This window comes from Trachurus trachurus, assembly GCF_905171665.1.
Source record: "Trachurus trachurus genome assembly, chromosome: 13".
Classification (NCBI taxonomy): domain Eukaryota; kingdom Metazoa; phylum Chordata; class Actinopteri; order Carangiformes; family Carangidae; genus Trachurus; species Trachurus trachurus.
Genome location: NC_139892.1, coordinates 19,458,329 through 19,483,626, shown reverse-complemented (window position 1 = coordinate 19,483,626; position 25,298 = coordinate 19,458,329). Strand labels below are relative to the sequence as shown.

The 25,298-nt window shown below is 41.3% G+C and overlaps 1 protein-coding gene across 1 annotated transcript in view; it reads left to right on the top strand.

Annotated features, from left to right (window-relative positions):
• Nucleotides 1–656: 656 nt before the first annotated feature.
• The window catches only part of pdgfd (platelet derived growth factor d), a 58,164-nt gene continuing 33,522 nt past the window's right edge, over nucleotides 657–25,298 (top strand). Inside the window, exon 1 of the mRNA XM_083984946.1 lies at nucleotides 657–839. Coding sequence (XP_083841072.1) covers nucleotides 722–839 — 118 coding nt within the window. The 5' untranslated portion in view covers nucleotides 657–721. The remainder of the gene's footprint in view (nucleotides 840–25,298) is intronic.

Below are 25,298 nucleotides of genomic sequence, written 5' to 3'. Positions count from 1 at the left end.
GATAGATAGATAGATAGATAGATAGATAGATAGATAGATAGATAGATAGATAGATAGATAGATAGATAGATAGATAGATAGATAGATAGATAGATAGATAGATAGATAGATAGATAGATAGATACTGTAGATAGATAGATAGATCCCACCAACCCCTCTGCCCCCACCATTTCGTCCAGTTACACACCCATAATTTACACACACACATTCTGACAGACGCACGCACCGTGAGCGCGCACAACTTAACTTGGCAAAGTTTGACGCGCCGACTTTCACAGCGCAGACGCGTCAGACAGAAATGTACAAACTATGTGGGATATTTCTCGGTGACTGAGGTGAATTCACAGCGATAAGAAGTTCGGCGCCTATGATCTCAAGTTTGACCGTGATCAGCGCTATATTATCCTCCACCTGCACCAAACTGCTGCAGCTGCTGCGGAGCAAAGAGTTTTCGCTCTCACCGTCTCCGAGGCTGGACTTTCTGAGGAAGACAAACAGTTGGGGATATCTGGGCATTCTGGGGCACAGAGACGGCAACAAGTGGTTCTAGTTTGCAGTTAAGAGAGAGAGGTTATGGAAGCGTGGAGTCGCTGAATGGAAACTTAGTTTAGACACTTAGAAACTTTTTTTTCTTCTGGTTGCGGGGTATTTGAAGCCACTGGAAACTGAAGGAGAGGTTTACAATAGTTTTTAAAGAAGCGTGTACGAGCTTGTTGTCAATATGAGTGGAGCGGTAGTTTTCCAGATGTGGATGGTTTTATTTCTGGGGACTATCACCGCGGTCGGGATGGCTCAGGTCTCCACGGCCAAAGTGATGAGGGGCAACATCAGGAGAGACGGTGAGCTGCCTTTGTTACTTCATTCTTTGAATACTGTGCTTGCTGCCTGTGTGTTTACTGACTCTATATAACCGAAACAGCTTCTTTGTAACACTGAGGGGTAAATCAATATAGCGACTACGTTCTGGGAAAATCGGCTTGATATACTGTAGAGTACTGCGTAATTATTACTAGTTTTTAACATAGAGGAGTTATGTGTGTAACCTGACTTTTTGAAACTGTAGGCCTATAATATAAGATGTATGTGTAATTGGATCCATCCCTCTTTAATATGGGTGAAAACAAAAAGTGGATTGAGGCAGCTAAAGTCACTGTTGCTCTCTTTTTGATTCTTAATTAGAATTTTAATGAAACGTTTTTGACTTGCTTTTACTATTTTATGTTACTAACAAAAATGCACTAATGTATATCTCATTATTTGAACTGTAATGCACTAGTGTATGCCCATTGTTGTTTCTTGCTGCTGTATTTAACTGTCTGTGACTACTGTCCTGTTGTCAGTCCCGTGGCTTTAATGTATGTACCTATATGCACTTAATGTCCAAGTCAAATTTCCCTGAATGGGACAATAAAGTATATCTTATCTTAATATTCATTTAAAAGAATCAATCAAATGAATCAAATAATGTTAAATACTTAAGACTAATAGTCTTCTGATGTTAGAAATAGACACCCACTGTTAATGAGTGTGACAAATGGCTGACATGGTTAGTTGAAAAGAAAAATGTTTAGAGGCAGAGCAGGCAGCATCGTAGGGGAGAAATGTGAAATGATGTGGAGTGTCTGAAAAAGAAGCTGTGAAGTATAAGGAAGAGCAAAGCCTGTCACAAAGTCACATCTGTCGAGCTCAAAGTGACTGTGGAGCATGCACGTGGGCACAAGCAGCTGCTCTAGAGCTCGACTCCATCATTGCTTCTCTCCCTTACTGAATCCACAGTCTTCAGGTTCCCTCAGCCTCTCACTATCTAACTTCCTGCAGGTGCGCCATGCTTACTTTTCCTTTGGCCCTGAGGCTAAAGTCACAGTGCTACCTTTGATTACACACACATGCACACATTCACACAAACATAAGCGTGCACACACACAGCTGCACGGTTGCTTTTGGCAGGGAGACACGAAAATACCACTGTATTAGGTTCTAACCTGGACGACTGCCCCTGAGGCCGGTTTTACCTCACACTCCTGTGTGTGTGTGTGTTTATAACAAAAGAATAACAAGGAGGGAAAGGTCAATACTTCAGTAGTCTACACTTCAGTGACTTCTGGTCTTCTGAATCTTTCTTATGTTTACTCTCCAACTTGTCAGTAATTTGAAATCTGTCATGGATGCCAGCATAGAGACAAAACAGTGGGTGTAGCATCCAATGATATTTGACCGGTGGATTGCAATCCGTCAAAAGAAAAGCAGTTGCTGAGTCTTATCCAATCAAATGTGAATATAAATGATGTAACACATCAGTGTAGGTGCCGCACAGTCACAGCTGTGCTGCAGCAGTGTTGAGGCAGGCATGAAATACAGGAGAATTGAAGCAGCGAGTGATGACCAAGACATGGCTGGTTACAAAATAAAAGTGGAGACTGTTGAAAAGCAACAGCTGCACTAACTGACTATTTGGTCAAGGTTCAAGATACCAGCAGGATTAAAATTCCCTTTTTCTTCTCACTGAGCTAAAGAAGATAAAGTAGATCAGATGAAGGAAGCGTTAAATCTCCAATATACTTTAACACCAGTGTCAATTAAAGTTTTTACGCGTTCCAGCTGTTTTTTAAAAAAATAAGATCTGCATCTGGTTTCTGCAGAAAAATGTTCTCAGTAGCTGTTATTACTTATATTAATGAGATGTTACTTAGAAAGAGCAAGTTAAAAAATATATTTTTGACTTAAAGGGACAGTATGTGAGATTTACTCCCATCTAGCGGTGCGGTTGCACGTCGGCACGTATTCTTGCTGTTGCGTTTACGTAAACTCGGGCAGAAGTCAGAAAAACAACATACGCTGCATGTATCAGGATAAACAAGCCTCTATGTAAACAAACGGTCCGCCAGCACGAGGCAAAACAATACAGGCGTGACAATATGTTGTCATGGTGATGTCGTATTGTTTACCTGACCCACGTTTTACCGGCTTTCTCTCGTCGAGTAAAATAACATCCAGTTGGTTTGCCGACGGCGTCACTCACGGCGTCATTCAGGTGTCTGACTGCACCTGAAGGCAACACCAGTGCCTCCGTCCTTCCTCACACTAGCTACCCGGTGGTGACAGGCGCTGTCTGGAAAACTTTCTCCCCGAGCCGAGAAGCTCCGGCGGCCCGAGTTTGAGGTTACTTACAGCCACGGTGACACTGAACGTAAAACATGGCGATTCAACATGGCAGAGAAGGTTCGGTGAACCCCCCCCTGTATGTTTGTAACGACTTGTAACATCTCATTCTAAGGTACGAGAAAGCGCTCGTTTGTATGCGGGCGCGATTCCACTTCAGTGAAATACGTATTTATGAAAGCGATATTCGATTTTTGGCAATAAAAAGCCAATAAAGTCCCATACTGTCCCTTTAAGTCAGTCTTAATTTGTCTTTTCAGAAAGTCTTTTTCAACTTTGTTTTCCAGGTAAACACTTTAGTAGCAAATACCACTCTGGGAGCATTTACAATGCAACCGTTTATTTTCCCATTCACCTTGAGGAAGGATCAAGTTTTTTCTAGGATTATTATCATTTTGGCAAAGATTAAATCAAAAGAACATAACCCCGAGCTGTCTACACTTGCCATCTAGCAAACTAATCCAGAATTTGGGAAGTCCCTGTGATGATTTTAACAAGTGTTGTTCTCCAAGTTTCTGCCTTTGGAGACAGGCCTGAAACATGCTTCATCTTGGCAGTAACTAGAAGCTGGAGGCTTTTTAGATGACGGCAGTAGATTTATTTAACTGTTGAACTGTCTGAGTAGTTCAATCACTGGTTTGACCATCAGTGTTAGATCAAAGGAGTTCAGGAGATCAGATGTTCTAACATTTTTGGAATACTGTCACTCATCAGGAAAAAGGACAGCGACACTCACTGAAGATCCTGCTGACAGAGTTATCAAGCCACCTGACAATTACATCCTGATGATAACAAATCCCACTGATTTGATCAAAGTGAATTCTTTTCATCTTTTGACAATCTTTAGTCGCACAAAGACTGTGATCTACTCTGATAGCTGCTATTGAGACCGACAGTTGTTAGATGGCGCACAGCCCCTCGATCCACTGCGTACAGTCTGGGTATTACTGCAGTAATACGCTGTGCCAGGGGGTATCGTTAGGTGTGTGTCCTTTTGTCTTTGTGTTTACAGTCAGCTTACGTGGAATACTAGAGCTTAGTTCTGTTTTTTTGATTGACTACTGCTGATTAGATGTGTTTCTATCAGGAGTGAACCTTAAGCTGAATGGGTTTCTGCAGCTTTTAACCGTCCACTTGCACTGGTGTGTGTTTGTGTGTGTGTGCGCACTTGTATGCGTGTCTGTCTACCCATGTGTATTTCAATGCGTGTGTGAATGTTCTGACAGAATATTTTAGCTCACTTTGAGGAATTCCCCCCAAGGTTTTCTCTACTGTGTTTGTTCAGCACTTTGCTCGTTCTTTTTGCCTGCCACTGAAGTGTGTCTGCGTGTGCATTGAAGGTTAGTGTGCGTGCGTGCGTGTGTGTGTGTGGTAAAACACATATGTAAACACACACAGAACAAAGTTGACACTAGTTGGCCTTTCTGCTCTGAACAACTTATGATCCCTGCTGAAGAGGCCAAATGACCCAGATAGGATACAACCTATTGCAGTGTGTGTGTGTGTGTGTGTGTGTGTGTGTGTGTGTGTGTGTGTGTGTGTGTGTGTGTGTGTGTGTGTGTGTGTGTGTGTGTGTGTGTGTGTGTGTGTGTGTGTGTGTGTGTGTGTGTGTGTGTGTGTGTGTGTAAGCAGCGCAGGAATATGTATGCAGGCACAGAAACAAGCTTACAGTAGTCAAACACTGGCACTTTTGCACCAACTATGTTAACCTTTGTTGGTCGTCTGCATGAACGTCCTCAGCTTCTTAGTTCTAAAGTGAGTCAGTCTTTCTGAGTGATGCTTGGATGTCTTTAATGATGAATCACAACTGACTTCAGTGCACAAACACAGGCGTGGCAATCAGGCCAGAAGTTCATCTGACTTTTTGGGTGCATGGAATCACGATCCATCATCTAATAAAGCACACAAGCAAGTCTTCTCACTGATTTAAGCCCCTGCTCTCTCACAGCTGCTTTTAACATCTGTCTCAGGTGAATGCAGCCAAGACACACTGAAGAGACGTTTGAGACCTGGTCACTCACAACACAGGTGGAGGCCGTCTAAGCCAAGTTTGGCTTAATTCTTCAGCAGCTCAGTGCTGGCTGTTGATTAGTGACAGCCAGATATTCACAGTAAAACTATTCTCAGAAGCTCAGAAACAAAAACTCATATATAACCTTATATAACTCACATGAACACCATGTCAGCCTTACTTGAAAAGATGTAGTAGTCTCTTTAGACTTGTGCATGTGTATTCTGTTTATTTTTTAGGGCACACCTGGGCCACTGCTTGAAAACACACGCACACTGATGCGTCAGGGCACAGCGGTTCAGCATCATTGTTGTTGAAACACACAAACTCATACACCGACTGAGGCCGAGCTCTGTGTGTCCAAGGGAATGTGTGAAATGCTGTGGAGATTTAAGAGCTTTGTTATCTCTTTCAACCCTGTTGACTTAGAGATATAATGAAAAGTTATGCAACAATATCACTTGCACACACTTTATACTCGGACACACAGTAACAGTAGACACACTTGGGCATGAATACAATGAGATGGTGCTTGAGAAGAATGGCCACACTTGTAGTCAGTGCCATGGTTAATCTTGTGAAGAAACAGACTACAAGAGACTTTGTGCATGTAGCGTTTGTGTCATGCAAGTGTTATTGAGTCACAGTGCAACTTGCTACTCTGTTAAAAACGGAATATGGCTTCTATTCCTGGCAGTGACAGAACCACAGTATGTTTTATAAAGGCTCCTGGCATATCTTTGTGATTCCTCCTCTTCTTTCTTCCAGTAGTTCCTCTCTTATCTATTGCCTTCCTCTCTCAGTGCGGTCTTATCAGTCTATGCCTCACTACATATCACTCCATCTCTCCAGATCCTCCTCTTCCAATCTCTCCTGTTCTCATTTCTGTCTTTATCTTCCCATCTTCCTCAATCTGTTTCAGCTCTTTTTAATCAAAAGCCATTTCACCCTGTTGGTTCTGTGAGCAAATATAATGTAGCAAACAGTGTCACAGATGCGCTCCTGGCACACAAATATAACTGCACAAGGACAGTACATTTGGACGACCTTTGTCAACTAGAGGTCAATTTTTAAAGGCCGATGTAATAATACTTTGTATTAATTAAGCGATATCACCCAAAGGTTTCGCCCACATGTTCTAACCACAATGCCAGAATGAAGTGTTGGCATCGGCAAGAGAGAGAGGGGCTTTCAGAAAAAAACTGTCTACATTGGAAAATTCACTCTCTTAGTCATAAAGTACAGGAGTAATTCACATTCACATGGATATTTTGACCTCTGAAATGATGAGATATGCTGGCCCATACTCACAATTTTCATAAAAGTGTGGCTAACATAAAATGTATATTCATTTACTTAAAAACTAACTCAGTAACACAATGATACAATCTTGACTTCATAAATTGAGCACCAATGCAACTCCTGTTACCGCAAGTTGTTGAGCTTGTAAAAGCATTGTGTGCTTTCATAGTGTGGAGCTGGGCGTTGGTGCTATCAGTGTGATGTCACAGGGTCCTTGACTGTGTCTGAGAACTCCAGGTGGCCTTGCCTCTGATACCACATACACAAACACATGCACACACACAAAGTCACTAATTCAAGTTTCTCACAGACACATATCACAATATGCTTGAGCATGAAATCTTAAGACATACTGCAAATACCTAGTTTTCGTAGTCACTTTATTTGACCATACTGATCTAAATATAAACTTTATTGTAATACATTCTTTCTCTGCAAGGTGGAGTAAAACACAGATGTGCTTTTGGCACAAATAGACGGCCATGAACCTGGTCACTCCATATTACCATATCACGTCAAACCCTGATCAGTTATGACAGGATGCAAGCGATAGCAGGGAGGAGAGTCACTGAGGTTATTGGAATTCATGAGTCACACTCAGGACACCCGACATGGAACTACTCCCCTCGCACCCACCCAGGCTGATACACACACAAATACAAAAACACAATTACAGGATCTCCCTTTCAAGGGAATCCCCCAATAAACACTTGTCATTCCACATGAACACACACACACACACACACTGCACGAGCCAAAGCTACCCCACCTCTAAATGTTTGGCAGAGAGTCTTTTCCTCTTGTGAACAGAGAGAGAAAAAAGGGTGGTGACCACTTGGGCAGTCTGACAGGAGGCGAGTGTGTGCAAACACGAGAGCCACATAAAGAGTGTGATGTGCCTTGTTGGAAACTGAGTGGATCTAGGTGTAGGTTCATGTATGTGCCGCTGCTCAGATTGTCGGAGGAGAGTGCAGCAGCAGAGAAGTGAAAGTTTAGAAAGGAGCTTAGAAGAGTTAGAGGGCACAGAGAAGGAGGAGAGGGAAAAGGTGTGGAGAGAGAGATATGCCAAGTTAAAAGACCGGTCCCGCCACTTTTCTGCCCCGTCAGCTTCAAAAGAGAGATAGCAAGACCAACGACAAGCCAAATGGACAGAGTATAAAAGATGAGGTGGAGTAAAGCAGAACTAATAGAGGAGTGGAAGGGGGGAAGATAAGATATATCTAGAGGGGGGAGCAGTGGGAGTAGAGTGCCAAACATCAGCAGATTATCTGATCTGATCAAAACTAAAGAAAAAAAGAAAAAAAAAAGTCTAATCATGACCCTGTCAAATTACAGTAGCGTGGCCACAGATGAAGCCTAGAGACAAACCTTGTTCAACAGACTGGGACTGCCAGGTTACAGTGGTGCACACTCAGTGAAGTGGGAATGTAATTAAACCAAATGTGAACAATGAAGAAGATTATCCAGATATGGAGAATCAATTCTTTATTTCATTAGGGATGCTGATTATGTGAATTCAGTTATCAGCCACTACAGTTTACTGTCTCTTATTACATTTAGAGGTTGTGGATTTTCTACAAAGAATTGATAATATAGTCTATAAATACAACAATTGTCCTGATGATAATGCAAAACAACAAAATCCATAACAGCTTTTTAAAACAAAATGTAGACACACTATAGAACTAATTAATTCCTTTATAGCCCAGATACATTCAGTGGCCTTGGTGTCTACATGGTTTGGTACATCTAGTAAAATAAATAAATAAATAATAAACACACTACATTTATTTTATTTTATTGTTTTTATTGTTTTTGCGGTAAATGGAGACCAGCAAAGCTAGGATTTCATTGTGTGGTCTGAACTGTTCATAAGAGACATTAGTTATTAAAGCTCTAGTAAATAAATGCTCAAACTGTTTACTTATTGCTTCAACATGTGTGTGTGTGTGTGTGTGTGTGTGTGTGTGTGTGTGTGTGTGTGTGTGTGTGTGTGTGTGTGTGTGTGTGTGTGTGTGTGTGTGTGTGTGTGTGTGTGTGTGTGTGTGTGTGTAATATAACAGTCAGTTTTCTTACTGTGTATCTACTTACATTATATAGCTTTGCTTTAATGGCAGCTTGTTCACTACCTACAATTTGTGAGCTTTGCAGTATCAGTGATCTCCACTGATGTGTATTGTCTTCCTTTGGCTATATTAACTCAATTTACGAGCCAATAAAGCACTTCTGAAACTAGGCCCAGTTGGGGACACGGTGGAGGGGAATTAGAACGCAAGGCTGAAAGGAAGAGAAAGGGAGAGAGATGTTTAGACCTTGTAGTGTGTAGTCAGTCAGCCACCTGACTGGCAGAGTGGATGCAGAGAACAGAGGAACAGGAAAATAAGATGGAGAGAAAAGAGAGTGTGTGGAGAAAGAGGCAGGATAGGGGACACGCAAGGAGCAATGAAGAAAGTGATGAGGCCAGTGGATGAAAGTGGAGGGAAGATGAAAGGAGGAACAAAGTTGGTGAAGAAGAAAATGGGAGTATTTTGGAAATGTGGCAGAAAGCTAGGAGGAGAGGAAAAGGGGAATTAAAAGTGTGAGAATAAACAAGTAGATGGTTATAATTGAAAGAAGATGAAAGGTGGAGAGGGGTAAAGCAAAGAAAAAGAACTGAAGCGAGGGATGTTGCAGCCTTCCGATACATGAGCTTCAGAAAAACAGCTGACAAGTAGGTGAAAGAAAAAGCCAGAAAGAGAGAGTAGAGATAAAATAAGACAAACTGAAATTGTTTTATAGATATTAAAAGAGACAGCACAGAGGTGTAAAAAGAAAAACAGAGAGAGGGGAGGAGTGTGCTGAATAAGCAGTGAAAGTGAAAACAAAACAAAACAAGATATTGAAGTTTTGAAGAGCAGGGGTGAGGTGGTGAGCACACAGATGACAGAAACACTGATGAATACGAATGCAGGATTAGAAGGAGAAAGAAAACAGAGAGTGCACAACAGGGTGAGCAGTTCTCAGAAGATGTTGATCAGCTGGGTAGTGAACTGCTCCCACAGTGAAGGATGGTGTTTGTGTGAGTGTGTGTTTGGAGATGAGTGGTGGTGCAGAAACTGTGTACTGGTGTTTGTGTGCAGTGGTATCCTCTGGCCCATGGTAGCGGCCTGTATTAACAGAGGGAAACATTGCCTGTTCACCTAAACTGTTTAAACTGTAAGAATATATGTGCAAACACTGCAAATGAAATGACTTCCATTTATTTGCCAGAAAACTACTCAGCTGTAGAAGACTTTCTGTTCAGATATGGCTGATATGTATCCAACTGTCAGGTTCATACATGCACAGAGGGTATATGCTGAAAAAATATGAGTCAGGGGGCAACAGTACAAAACATACAGATTAATCACACATAGGACCAGTGCAAGCTCCCAGAGCAGCTTCTATTGAAATACAATGTTACACTTCATATTTACACAAGTAACTCAGGTGTATGACAACACCACGACAGTTGCATCTGGTCTGTTAATTACATTGATATCCCCTCTGGTAAGGTGTTGTATTTAAGCAGACTTTCTGAACGAATTGTGCAGGGAATTAAAAGGGTCTCAGTGCAGCTTGTTGTGCAGTTACATGGACTTCAGTTAGATACGGTAATAACAGAAAGCCAGCTGATCCGTATCAAGCCGTGTGAGCAAAAAGCAGAGGATAGCGTTAACAGCCACAGTATGGCAGACAATGAACCATAGTCAATTAGCCACCTTCGTAATCTAAACATGCGTGTCCTTCTGGGTAGATTGATTTTAACTGTGATCCGTTATCACAGGTTTCTTTCCCCTATGAGCCTCTGAAGGCTTTGGTCTGTGATGTTTGTTTGTTGATCTGTCCACTAAAATCTGGATCTATTCAGCCTGAGCCCACATGGCCCCAATGAGAGCTGCTGCTTCAAAACTCCTCACGTCCACTGACAAGGTCCTCAGCAACTCTTCAAGCTACAGAGTAAGTGGACTCTGCGGCATCATCTAAATGAAGCCAAGCCGCACTGAAACTATTAGGTGATTAATCGATTAGTTGGTGAACAGAAGATTATGATAATTACTATATATAGTGGTTTATGTCATTTATCAAGTAAAAAAATATCCCGGCTTCCCAAATATGAGGAGTTGTTACATCTCTGTAACTACAATACTCTGTGTACATGGTAATATCACAAGTCAAGCTTGCACGCTCGTCCCTCCCTCAAAAAGAAATAAAATTTAAAAAACTTCCAGTGAGCAGAGAGCAGGTGAGACACAGCATCGGAGGCTGAGCTGCACTCATTCAATTTGAGGTAAACAGATAATGGAAATAACCATGAGGCTTGGGAGGCAGAGGCAGACAACACGGGTGCACTGCTACAGTCACACTCAACACACACTCAAATCAATGCCAATGAATCCATTGCTACAGGGCAGAGTAACTTCACTTTTTTAACGTCATTCCTGCTGCTGCATTGCTCACCTGAAAACTCTGCTGCAACTGCTGCATTATCCTCCTGGCACTGTTGATGTTCAGAAAGCATTTTATAAGCCTCCAGGCCAAAAAAAAAATCAACTCTATGCATGCATATTCCCTTGTAACATAATAATCAGTGTTGTAGGACTGAACTACTGTATATTCATCACACTGAAGTTTAATTATTCCAGACAGCACCTTGTAATGGACTCTTGTAGAAATCCAAAACCCAATTTCTCATTCACAATCCAGTCTGGCAAAGACAAGAAACAGACAACCTGAAAATAGCAAAACAGTCAGTCAGCAGAATGTTTCTAGGTCCGACCTGACTGACGTGATTGATCAATTCTGTAGCAGTTGCAGAGGTGCAGCCGCTGAAAAATACGGCAGTGCAGGAGGTGAAAAGTAGAGGCGAAGGTGTTCTCTCAAGAGACAGAGGCCAAGAAATCACATGCTTCAAGTGTCGTCGGTACCTGCTGCTGACATACGGTAAAGGTACAAGATAGTGATAGGGTAAGATGCCAGTGGGTTTCTGTTACCAGGGCTGAGTGAGGGTGAGAACATGACAAATGTCAGAAGTGACACTGCAGAAAGATGAGAGCAGGAGCCACTTTCACCCCGAGAGATTCGCCCCTGCTGAAGCAAAGAGATAAACACTCTATTTATATTATGTGTTTTATGAGTGTGTGTGTGTGTGTGTGTGAGAGAGAGAGTGAGAGAGTGAGAGAGAGTTTGACAAATCCTCTATTGCACTTTGAGAGCTATGTCTTTGTTACTCTGACAATGGCGCTCTCTCTGACACAAATGAAAAAGATTCTTTTTTTTCCCTCCTCTGTCAAACACTTTTATCTTTCCCTCTCCAACTGTCAGCGTTTCTCCCCATATTCCCCTCCACTCCTTCTGATTCTCCATTTGTGTATCTCAGCATTTCTCCCGCTGTCTCACTCCTTCTCCCTCCGTCTCCTCTTGTCTTCATTAGCTTCCCCTTTCCTGTTTTCATTTCATCATTAATTCTCTGAATTTTGGTATCTGAGCGGCGGCAGAAAGTGAGGAAGGCAGAGAGAGAGAGAGAGAGAGAGAGAGAGGGAGCTGTAGAGAGAGAGTGTATAGAGAGAAAGAAGTGGAGAATACAAACAAAGAGAGAGAGGAAAGAGAGGGATGAATGGGGGTAGGGGGCATGGAGAGGAGCACAGAAGAAAGAGGATACGGCATGTTAGAGGGATATCAGAGGAGAAAAAGAGAGCAAGAGGCAGAAAGAAACAGAAAAAGAAGAAAAAGAAAGAAAGAAAATGTAAGGAGAGGAGGGGGAGAAATGGCAGGAGGATGGTGTTATGTGCTACTGTGGAGCCTGCAGCAGGATAAGTGATCCCAGTGGTAGAGAGAAGGTCAGAGACACACTGACAGTCAGACCACTGCTTAACCTTGCGCTCCGACCACACACACATACACGCATGCAAGGCAACGCCGGACCCGGGCACTCGCTTGCATACACAAACGCACACTTACGGACACACAGCTGATGTAAGGCAGACGGACTGAAAGCAGGATGGCTGTCAAAACATCAGCATCTGCTCAGCATCACACACAACGCTGAGAGCAAACATGCACACAAACATGCATCTAGCAAACAGCGTCCAAGCAGCCCTTAGAGGGATCAACGCTGATATTTGATAAACTTGTGCTACCCCAGCTGGGGCTTAGCTAACACACACACACACTCAAAGAGAGAGACAGAGCGAGCGAGAAAGAGCACAGCAACAGGAAATTTCACCCAGTTTTTCATAAAGTCACAGAGATATGAAGCAAAGCCAATTTGGGCACTTAAGTTGTTACGTTAGACGTTTACTGCATTATGACTGGATATATTGCATGTGGCCTTGGGTGTGTGTTTTACTCCATGCACATAAATGTGTATGAGAGTGTGTGTGTGTGTGTGTGTGTGTGTGTGTGTGTGTGTGTGTGTGTGTGTGTGTGTGTGTGTGTGTGTGTGTGTGTGTGAGTGAGTGAGTGAGAGCGATGCAGGGCTAATTGATTGTCCTCGTCAGCCCTGCTGTTCAGACTGCAGCAGCTGTCAGCGGGAGCCAACTGCTACTCTAACAAGCCATACGAACACACACACATACTCTTACATCCACACCCACACACACTTTTTCATAGTCTCTCACAAGCGCGCACACACACACATCATTACATTAGGCCTTAATGTAGAAACTGACTGACATAAATCTACACACACACGCACACACAAGAAGCAGCTCGGGAGATCTATGAGACAAGTTGGTGTTGTTGACACTTACCTGACAGACATTAGACATGAAGATCCCTTTGCATTTCTTGATATGTGACACGTATAACAAAGCAGCCACCTTCAAATAAACCTTAAACCAGACTTATACAACACTGAAATTCACAGCCTGATTAACAGGAGCAGTGATCAGAGGGAACATTTGATGATTAACATTCGTAATGGCACAGATCCAGTAATAAAGCAAGAGAAAACATTGAAGATAATGCACAGGCTGAGTAAGGCTCTGCACCAAGCCACACATACTGTGGGGATTCACACACACACACACGGGGAGGATATTGCTGATGAAGTATTGGTAAATACACTCCATCACAGTGTAGGAGGTTACACCAGGACTAGCCCCTCTCATCCCTCATCCTTTGCTTCCCTCAGTCCTGCCCCTCCCTCAAACCCTCCTCACAATCTGTCGTTACAACTTGAGCTGACTTCCAACACCCACGTGCTCTCCTTCCTCTCTTACTGTATGCTCTCTCTCCGTCTTGCAGTCATGGATTTCTGTCTTATCTATCAAGCCAGCCTGGCTCCTCTTTTTGTTTTCTCTTTCCCCCTCTTTACATACTGTATTTCTGGGAATTTAGTTTTTAATGCTCCTCTGCATCATTGAGACCATATATGCATACTGTATGACTCAGTTTGCGTGCAAGACTGAGTCAGAGTTTGTGTGTTAACATTGTGAGTGATTTTTATTATCCTAATTTCTGCATGTGTAACCAGTGTGTATGTTAACATACGTGCCATGGTACTTTATATTTGCTCCTTTTTCCCCTCTATTTTCATTGCACTATTTTGTTTATCTACTCTGTGTAGTAGAGAAGATAAATGTAAGTGAGGTCTCTGATATAAAGTAGGAATTATTGCACCTAATTGGCCATAGTGCATTGTTATTAAGGCAAATGTGAAATCTATGAAACACGCTTTATTGTGCATTGATGATGCATTTCATCCCCGTCTCCTGCACAGAGAGCTTAATGCCATCACTGCACAAATTGGCTTTCTACAACCTCTATGTGCACAAGGCTCTCTCTCCTCTCTCCCTCTCTTTCTGTGTGTGTGTGTTACACGCATGTTTCCATATGTGAATGTGTCTATAATTTGGTGTTTGGTGCCTTGTGTGTGCCGCCTCTGCATTTGTGTGTCACGGCTGCCAGATTCGCTCAGCTGCAATGTCTCCACTGACCTGTCCTCAGTGCTGACTCAGCGAAGTGCGTTGGTCCCCCCTCTGCATTTTTCAGCAAGCTTAGCCAAGGTGTTAAACAGGAGCACATCACAGCACAGGACGGGAGCAGGCTAAGTGGACTGGTCCTAAGAGAAGGAGAATGCAGAGATGTTATCTCAGGGCCACACACAGATTAGCTTGTAGAAACAAGGCCAAAGCTGTGTCCCATTCCCATTCACACGCATTTCAACTTTGGATTTGATGATGTAGTGTGTTGGCACTGACAAAAATGTATATGCATAGTAAATTTGCCTGATTTTTGAAACATCAATGAACAATATCATTTTACATTTCTTATTTATTGCACAGTTTGATAGTTTTACAGAAAATACATGAACTAAAGATGTTCCAAGAACAAGATGGATAATAATAATACAGTTGCTGTAAAAACATGACAGCAATGCAATATGTAGCTTAAAAGTTCAAACCCCTGGCACGGGCTTTAAATTGCAATCTAGAAATTTGTTTTTGCAGGTTGAAATGATCAGAAAAATAACATTTTTGTTCTTTCCACTGCAGATGATAACAACATAATTGAAGTTATTTTGCTTGTTCTCAAGTTGTTTATATATAGCATCCTTGTAATATACTTTAGTAAAGATTTCAAATTAGAAATGTGCCGAAAAGAAAGAAAATGTCACAAGCCATTCAACTTTTTTAACGACTGATTTTTCTGCCCTAGTTGGCAGAGTGTAGCTCATCCCTCTTCTTTGTACCCATTAGGCTAATTTGTCCCCATCGACAGGTGTTGAGTCATAGATGCCTGAGAGCCACTCACAGAAGCTAAGTGGATGCTAATGCTAATCACAGGCCCAAAAGGACCATTGAGACTCGCTGGTGAAGAAGTAAGAACCAGCTAAAAAGATAGCCCTGCTGCAAGAAACCCATCTAATACAGTCTGAGGCCCTTAAACTAAAGCAAAAATGGGTTGGACAGGTCTTCCATGCAGGTTTCAACAGTAAGAGTAGGGGAGTAACTATTTTAGTTCATAAAAAAACATCTTTTGTCCTTCATGACTCCTTAGTTGATCCTGAAGGTAGATATATTATAATTGAAGGTCTACTGTATAACGATCCTATAGTTTTTGCCAATATATATGGTCCAAACATTCACTCGGTTCCTTTTTTTAATGGCCTCAATACAATTCTCTCACAATATGTGGGCAAACCCATAATAATGGCGGGTGATTTTAACGCGGTTTCCAACCCAACTATAGACAGGAGTAGTAAGCCCTTGCCTTCTGATCGAACAGTCTCAGCATCCCTCATAAATTTATGTAAGGATGCAGGTTTATTTGATGTTTGGAGGCTGATGAATCCTGATTCAAGGGACTATACTTTTTACTCAAGCCCTCACAAATCTTATTCAAGGATAGATGCATTCTGGGTTACACAAGATGTGTTCTCCAATGTCTGGTCCTCTGAAATCAATAATATGATTTTCAGTGATCACTGCCCTTTGACATTGACATTTGCCTCCTCCTTACACCGTATTCGGTCATCTATGTGGAAACTCAATAATTCTTTGCTTCAAAACGAAAGTTTGGTGGAATTAATTAATAAAGAGACAAAATTCTTTTTTGACATAAATAGTGAATCCGTTGAATCCTTTGCTACTACATGGGAGGCATACAAAGCCACCTGTAGGGGCTGGCTTATAAGTTTTGCTTCAAATCAAAAGAAAATAAGAGCTAAAAATATAATTGACTCTTCCAAAAAATTATCAGATTTGGAAGCTGCTCATAAGGCAAACCCAAAAGACAATAAGCTGTATACAGAACTACAAAAGGCTAAATTTGAAGTTAAAAATTTAATGAACAAAAAAACCGAATTTGATTTGTATCGTTTGAAATCAAAATATTTTGAATACGGTGATAAAGCCGGGAAATTACTGGCGTATCGGCTTCAGAAGGCCAGGGCTTCTCGTCTTATTCCTGCCATTAAATCAGAAAATGGTGAAATATTAAAAACTTCTGTAGATATTAATAAAAGATTTAAGGAATATTATGAATCTCTCTATTCTTCAGAGGTTAAACCCTCTTTAGAAGATCTAGATAGATTTTTTGGCAGTATAGAATTGCCTGCTTTAACAAATGAAGACAAAGAGGACCTTGAAAGACCAATAACTCAGTCTGAAATAAAAATTGCTATCAACAATATGGCTAGCGGTCGCGCTCCAGGGGAAGATGGCTATAGTATAAATTTTTATAAAACCTTTTCCCTATTATTAGTGGATAAATTGGAAAGGGTGTTTAACGAAGCTAAGGGAATAGGTCACCTACCAGGTTCTTCCCAAGTTTCCCTTATTACAGTTCTGCTTAAGCCAAATAAGGACCCTTTGCAATGCGCGGGATACCGCCCTATTTCTCTTCTTAATTCTGAGAGAAAAATTTATGCCAAAATCCTGGCAAGAAGACTTGAGGGAATTATTTCTAAACTTATCCATATAGATCAAATTGGATTTGTAAAATCAAGGCAAATTGCAGACAATATGCGTAAGTTACTTCATATAATGCACTATGCAAACTCATCTGTTACTCCAGCCATTGCGGTATCGTTGGACGCCGAAAAGGCATTCGACCGCATTGAATGGCCTTACCTTTTCAAAACATTGTCTAAATTTGGATTTGGTCCCAATTTTATTAAGTATATCTCTTTGATTTATTCACAACCAAAAGCTAAAATTATTACAAACAGTATAATTTCCAATCAATTTCCGCTTAATCGAGGGACCCCGCAAGGGTGTAATTTAAGCCCTTTGCTTTTTATTTTATTATTGGAACCCTTGGCCATTTTAATTAGAAATAATCAGAATATTAAAGGTGTCCCAGCCCCCGTAACAGAAATAAAACTAAGTCTTTTTGCGGATGACATATTATTGACAGTATCTGACCCATCCACCTCCCTGAAACATATTCTGGAGATAGTGGAAGACTTTGGCTCCATCTCGGGGTATAAGGTGAACTGGGAGAAATCTGAAGCCTTACCTTTAAATCCTTACTGTCTTAAGTCACATATTACTGGTTTGCCATTCAAATGGTCTCCTGAGGGAATGCGTTATCTGGGTTTAATTTTGAAATCGAACCCACAAGATATTGCCTCATTTAATTTGAAAAACCTTATTAATGACATTAAGGTAGATATTGAAAGGTGGAAAGGCCTCCCATTAACTATCTGGGGCCGAATAGACACTATAAAAATGAATGTCCTACCGAGGATAAATTTTCTTATGGCTGCCATCCCACTTCCTTTAGATAAAAAATTTTTCAAAGAAGTTGAAGTTATTTTCAGAAACTTTATCTGGAATAACAAGTCCCCTCGGGTCAGTATAAAAAACCTGTACGTGGACAGGGGATCAGGGGGCCTTGGCCTCCCAAATGTATACAAATACTATATAGCATTTAATGCTAGATATCCTTTGAAGTGGGGTTACGGAGCAGAATTTAGAGATACTAGCTGGGAAAGCATTGAACAGGAAGTTTTGGATATACAAAAAGATAAGCTTACATTACAAGGGTTGTGGTATGCTCCGATATGCAATAAAATCGACAACCCTCTGATTAATTTTTCTTGCTCTATGGTGAAAAAAATCCAAGAGATGATTAACTTTAAAGTCAATAACTCTCCAAAGATCCCCTTATGGAACAACTACAAATTTACCTTGAATGGCAAACCTCTCAAAAATGAACTTTGGGAAAGTAAGGGTATAAGAACTATTGGTGACTTGATAAATCCCAGGGACAGAAAACTGAAATCGTTTGCTGAACTTTTAAATTCATATCGAATTGACAACAAGGATTACTTATTTTATATGCAAATACGATCTCACTTGGCTTCTTACCTAGGTGAAGTGGTTAGAATACCCACAGTGACAGAGTCTGAAACTTTACTTGAATCTATGGTCAAACAGAAACATAAGATTGCTTCTAAACTTTATAAAATGTTGAACAGCCCAACAGGAAAGGAATGGAATATGGTCCAAAGAAATTGGGAAACTGACTTGGGCAGTTCATTAGGAATTGAAGAATGGGGACAGATTTGGAAAGAATTACACAAAGTATCAAAATCAGTTAAGAACAAAATGATAAACTTTAATTTTATGCACAGAACATATTTTACCCCTGTTCGACTTCATAGAATGAACCCCTCTGTTTCTGACCGATGTTGGCACTGTCAACTAGAAAAAGGTACATTTTTTCATATGGTATGGGCCTGCCCAAAAATAAAATCCTTTTGGGAAAGTGTAACACAATCCCTGGGTGGAATTATTGGTCAATATGTTGTTTGTGACCCAGTACTTTGTCTATTGAATTATATGGCCTCTGGATCTTGGCCCAAAGATCACAAACAAATTATAATAACTGGATGTATGACGGCCAAAAGACTCATCGCTACCAATTGGAAAAATGCTGACCATCTGGTAATGGGAAGATGGTTGCAAACTTTCCTCGAGACAATTTCTTTGGAGGGAGCTGCTTCTAATCTTCTGGAAAAGTGTAATGAGGAACAGCTCTTATGGAGAGAGATAATTAATATGATACGCAGGATACCCTCTTTCAAGAGAACTTCAGTGTTTTAAGGGTGAGTTTGAGCTCATACAGACTACATGCCTGGTCCTCAACTGCCTACAAACTGTTTCCCCCCTTCCTGCCTTCTGGATTATTGAGATTTATGATATCTGTACACCACCATTTTGTTTTGTTTTTTTCCTTTTTTTTCTTCTAATTTATGTGATTTAGTATCTATATTTTTTTTTGTGTTAGTTTTATGCTTGTTTAGTCTGACGTTTTTCATTGTGTTGTGTTTTGTTTCTGTTTGTTTTTGTTTGTTTGTTATTATTTTTCTCACACTTTTTAATCTATATAAATTGAAAAAATGTATTGGTAAATTATGATTAATTTGATTGTGATTCATTATTTTTGACTTCCTGGTTGCCAATAAAAAAAATTTAAAGCAAAAAAAAAAAGAACCAGCTAAAAAGCTCCAGTACCCAAAAAAAGAAAGAGAAAATCAAATGCATTGTGAGTCACAGCTTTCTATTGATGTCTCCTCTTTGTTTTTGCCTTTGAAGATGGGTGGCAAAAAGTGAAGTAATGATGATTCTGCACAAATTGGCACACATCACAAACAAATCAAGTGGCTCACTTACACAAACATGCACACAACTTCAAACATGCACACAAAGCTGTTAGTATCTTTTCTTATTTATGAGTCTAACTCAGGCATGCTCTTTGGTGTAAGCCTACACACTGTTTGATGTGTTGAGGTATCTTAGGGCTTTGTGGACTTTCCTTGTTCTTTTCACAGTACAGTAGTTGCAGCAGCATTTCCCTATCTGTCTCTCTGCTGCCACCACCCTCTCTTTCCTTATCCGTTCTGGCTTTACATTTATTTTCTCCCTCCGTTTCCTTTTCAGTCTCTTCTTCTCACCCCTGTCCTTTTCCTACCTCACTCAATCATTGTCTCTTCCTCCTCCTCCCTCATCCATCCCGGTGTCCTTCATCTCTGCTCTGTCTCATTCTTGATTCTCAACCTTTCCTCACCTTCATTTTGTCCTCTGTGTCCACTCTGAGTTGTGTGTAGTCTTTTCGGATGAGACTGGCTGTGCTCAGTAAACAGTGTTTTGGTCATCTCTGTGAATGTTTGTCTAACCTCCTCTGTCTGTGTCACAGCACATGCCTTTGTGTTGGCTTCAAAGGAACACACACACACACACACACACCCAGTTGCCCGCACGCAAAATCTTCCAAACCTTTAAACTTTGGTATGTGCTCATAGAGCGCACACATATGCTTTTTCAACCTCTCGCCTGCTGACACTCTTACGACGAAAACATCCACCCACACAAACACACAGAGTGTAACCTCTCCTATGACTGTAAAGCGCCAGACACCCTATGGTGTTTTGGATTGTACTAAATTATCCCCAGGCAGGGGTTACAGGAACAAGTGCTAGGTCATGATGAACTTTAATTATGCCTACACAGCAGTGAGAGTCGGCAGCATCATGTTTTCAGGCTTTCTGTCCATTTTGTCGATCTATTGTAGGTGATATCACAGAACCACCTTGAGGGCATTTCTACGACTTTAGCACATTCACTTGAGTCTGGGGTGAACTGATGAGATTTTTGTCAACAAAGGTCAAGATCACTGTGTCACCACAGAACATTTCTTTGGCCACGGTTCAAGAAATCAAACACCCAATTACAACAAAATATGTTTCATAGCTTTAATCAATTACCTTCACTAGTCCTTACATATAATCCAATATAAGAGTCTGGACAGAGATGGGTGTAAAGTGCAACTTGACTGGTCGGTGGAGGCACACAACTGCAAGGCAATAATTCTTTTTACTGCCCTGAAGATGAGGAGTGAAGGAAAGAGACCTGAAAGCAAAGAATATGAGAAAAAGAGAGAAAAGGGGTCGATGGATGTCTGTCTGATATGTGCTACGGGTTTACTGCAAGAGAGGAGACGACAAGAGGGAGGGCTGTGAAGAGTGTCTGCGTACTGCATGTATACAGGACGCTGAACACTCGGTTGTGTTTGCTGGTGAGCTGTTTGCATGCGGGTTGTTCAATGTGTGAAGCTGTTTGTGGAGGATTTCAGTCAGCGTGTGTGAGTCATCAGTATCTATAAAGTGCTGCTGCTGAAGTCACAGAGACGCCAGTATTTTCCACAAGCGTTGAAATAGAAAGTTCTATGTGCTAATGTTACCAAGCAACGGAGAAGTCTCTAAGCAGATGTTTCGAGCCAAATCTTAATGTATTACACAAGTTACAGAAGATAAATGGGAAGATAATGACTCCTGAGTGGTGCGTGTCATAGCTCTATAGTCTGCAGAGGTTTCAACAGTGGTGCTTATGTACCATCACAGGTTTAAGCCATCAGCATCTTTACAACATTCAACAGTGAAGATTTTATTCATACAGAGTCAGAGAGTTCGATGTGCTTCATTCACAGACTAAGCTCAGGCTAAAGCCCATGAGTGTATTACAGGAAGTCCAGTCCAGAAGATGGTACCCAATGCTCTTTAACTTTGGCATACTGTATCAGCCAAAAAAGTTTTCCTTTCTTCTACACATGTGTATTAGTTTTTCCCTCCACTGCCTCTGCCCAGATAGTCTTACTCAGGTCACAGACTTTACACTGGAATGTTGTTATGCAAATAAAACCCGCTTTTCAAGGCTCAGGGAAAGTTTTGCAAATATAAAAACTCCACAGATAAAAAATTTATAACAGGAAGACGACTGACCTGGTTTTTCTTGTTGGGGTTGTCAACAGTTTTGTCTCTTTCATAATGGGGTCTTGGGGGAAACACTTTTTTGGTTTGCTGGGGATATTTAAAAAAATATCACTAAGTGGCCACTGTGTTGTTTATAGAATCCAGCTTTCTTAACACATTCATGCATCTGCCCCCAAGCTGGTTAACTGCCTGTGTGTCTATGAAAATAATTAAGAAATATTATAAAACATTTTAATGCCAGACTACACAGATATTACCCCAATCAACGGTCACTCTCAGTTGGAATCAAAACTTCCCACCCCCTGGCGAACACAAATATAGAGGTCATTATCACAGGGGGAACTTTAATGAAACTAAAAATAGTAGCAGTTTACTCTAAATAATTACACCAAACACCAAAAGTTAAATCCACTGATTTCTTTTCCTTTTCTTAAACAGATAAATAGCAACCTATTTTGATGCTTTAGGAGAATACTTCAACTGAATGTCATATATTTATATTTCATATATTCCTTATGTTTTATGCTTTTTGAACAAATAATTTAAGCGAAAATCCATATTCATTTTATCCCACAACACTTCTCTGACCACAGCTCTGTGACCATCAAGCTAATGTAGCAGCTCTGTCGTGTCCAACTGAAGGGACAAAATGCATGTAGTGTGTTCTTTTCTACAATTATATATAGGCCTGCTGCTCTCTATAATTAATGGATATATACACCCCAGCTGCCTTGGCACATATGTAGCTCTCAGCTGAATGCCTATGTGGCCTGCCTAATGCACAGGACATCCCCCTACACACACAGTCTTTCTTTAAACATGCATTTTCCTTCTTGATCATCATTTTGTTAGACTAGAGAATTACTGAAAGGTCCTGCCTGTCTCCTAGTCCTTTCTATATTCAGCCTTCATCTCCATGCCAACGCTCAACTCCAGCATCCCAGTTCCCCTCACATTGACACACAAAAAAAAAATACACATTCCACGTGTCTTCACAAAAGAAAGTGATGGAAGTTAATAGATTTTAGCAGCAAAGGTGAAGCTGCATCAAAATAATAATGTGATAGAGGAGTAAGATCGATCAGACAGATAGGAGAGAGATACCGGTAATGAAGCACTGTTTTTTTGACCGGTTTCAGTCAGTTAACATGGGTTTGACTTTGTCTCTAAGGATGAAATATTTTCAGACGTGATAATCTGTATCAGGTATTGATTCATGTCAACCGAAACCGAAACATAAGCTTCGCTGTTTCGGTCACTATCAGAAAGAGAGGGAAACGGAGGTAGAAAAGATGGTGCAGGATGGAGGGAAGAGAGAAAGTGTAGAAAAGAGGGGAGGAGAGTTGTAGGGCGAGAGTCGATGCTGACCAAAGCCGACACCCCTCGGCATGCAGCGTTCATCCCCACGGTGTGTGTGTGTGTGTGTGTGTGTGTGTATTTGTCTTTTTCATGCCTCTATGCTTGTGTGAGCGTGACTGAGAAACAAGGGAGAATATTTAAAGCTGATTTGTCATGAGAGAGTGGCAAAACAGTGGAGCCAGCACAGGCTTTGATAAGCAGCACAGCAATGTGCACTCATACACACACACAAGCACACACACACATGCACCGACACATACACACACACACACAGGCCTTGAGCTAACATTTAGCCAGATGGAAAAGGCTTTGGTTATTTCTCATGGGTGGAAATACTCTGAGGGTGCGAGTACAGCTTTACGAATCAACACCCAACACACACTTCACATGCACACAACCACAGACCCACACAGTGACTTACAGATGTGCATATACAAACCCACTGTACACACATAAGCAACCAATGACATTTCAAAGGAGGTTAAATCGAAAGCAACTGGACTTAGTTATTTGTCTTAGGAAGACGTTTCACCTCTCATCCAAGAGGCTTCATCAGTTCATGTACGCAACTGACCAGGCTGGGACTGGTCCAACTATCTGGTGTGGAGACTCACTATTTAACCTCTTGTGTGGGCGTTCACAAGGGTGATGATGTCACTGGTTCCCTTTCGTGCTCCAAGTGCCAACGGCAGTCGTTTAAAGGACAGCCTTTGATGGAAAGTTGGTTTCGACTTCGTTAGTGCCCTATGTTGTTATAACGACAGTCGTTGGAGTCACTTGCCACTTGTGAACAGTGGTTGTTCTTTGAGGCTAGATTGTTGAATCTCCTGGGAAGGGATGAAAGGGCAGCATTGTAAATTGGAGATAGGTGGTGTCTCAGACCTCCTCCCCTGTTGAGGGATGGTTTCTCTACTTTTACATAGATGGCTTCTTTAACTCCTCTTTCAAACCATCTGTCCTCTCTGTCTAGGATTTGGACATTGTTGTCATCAAAGGAGTGGGCTTTCTCCTTGAGATGTAAATGGACAGCAGAGTCCAGTCCTGAGGAGTTTGCTCTCCTGTGTTGGGCCATGCATTTATGCAGTGGTTGTTTTGTTTCTCCAATGTAGAGGTCTTTGCATTCCTCGTTGCATTGGACTGCATACACCAGATTGCTTTTGTGGGTGTGTGGTGTTTTGTCCTTGGGATGTACCAGCCTCTGTCTGAGTGTGTTGCTGGGTTTGAAATACACAGGGATACGGTGTTTGTTAAAGATCCTCCTGAGTTTTTCTGATACTCCAGACACATATGGAATGACTATGTTGTTTCTCTTGTTTTGTCTTTCTTTCTCAACCACTTTGCTGGTTTTCTTTCTGGAAGCAGCTGCAGTTTTCACAAAGGTCCAGTTAGGGTAACCACAAGTTGTGAGGGCGCCTCTCAGGTGCTTGTGTTCTGCCCCTTGGGCCTGTGAGCTGGTGGGCACGTTATCAGCTCTGTGTTGCAAAGTTCTGATAACACCAAGCTTATGTTCCAGAGGGTGGTGAGAGTCGAAAAGTAGATATTGGTCTGTGGGTTTTCTGTATACCCCAATGTGGAGGCTCCTGTCCTTTTTCATATGGACGTCACAATCTAAGAGAGGCAGACTATTGTCCTTGATTCGATTTAACCTCCTTTGAAATACTATGACCTGGGCAAATGAGAATATGCACCGGTCAACCAATGACAAATATTCATACACAAACCAACACACAAGTACACACATACGTGTGTAGATAGTGTTTAGCGACTAATGGGCAATGTTTTACACTCTGTTGCCAAACACAGATGAACAAACAAGTCAGAAGATAAATGAAATTACAGCAAATGGGTATGTAACAACAATAACAATTATAGCTGCTGCGCAGCAATGGGTTGGGTCCGGGCTAATTTTGGCAAATTTAGGCAAATTCTGAGCAACAAACAGGAGAATAGGAAGACAAGACAGTTGACCTTATAATGTTCAATTTGCACCAGTTGAGGATTGAACCCACAACCCATGGAATCAAAGACTGTTGTCTATCGCACTGAGCTAATTGACAAGTGGCAGTTTAACAGTGGCTTCACAAATTGAGTAAACCATTCACTGTCGTGCAGGCAGATTTGAAACCACAGTAAAAAAAAAAATCTGTTTTTGAGGTAAAATTCTGATATGTATTTGTCAAAATTTAAACGCTTATTGTGCCCCCCCTAGGAGGGGGGAAGTATGAC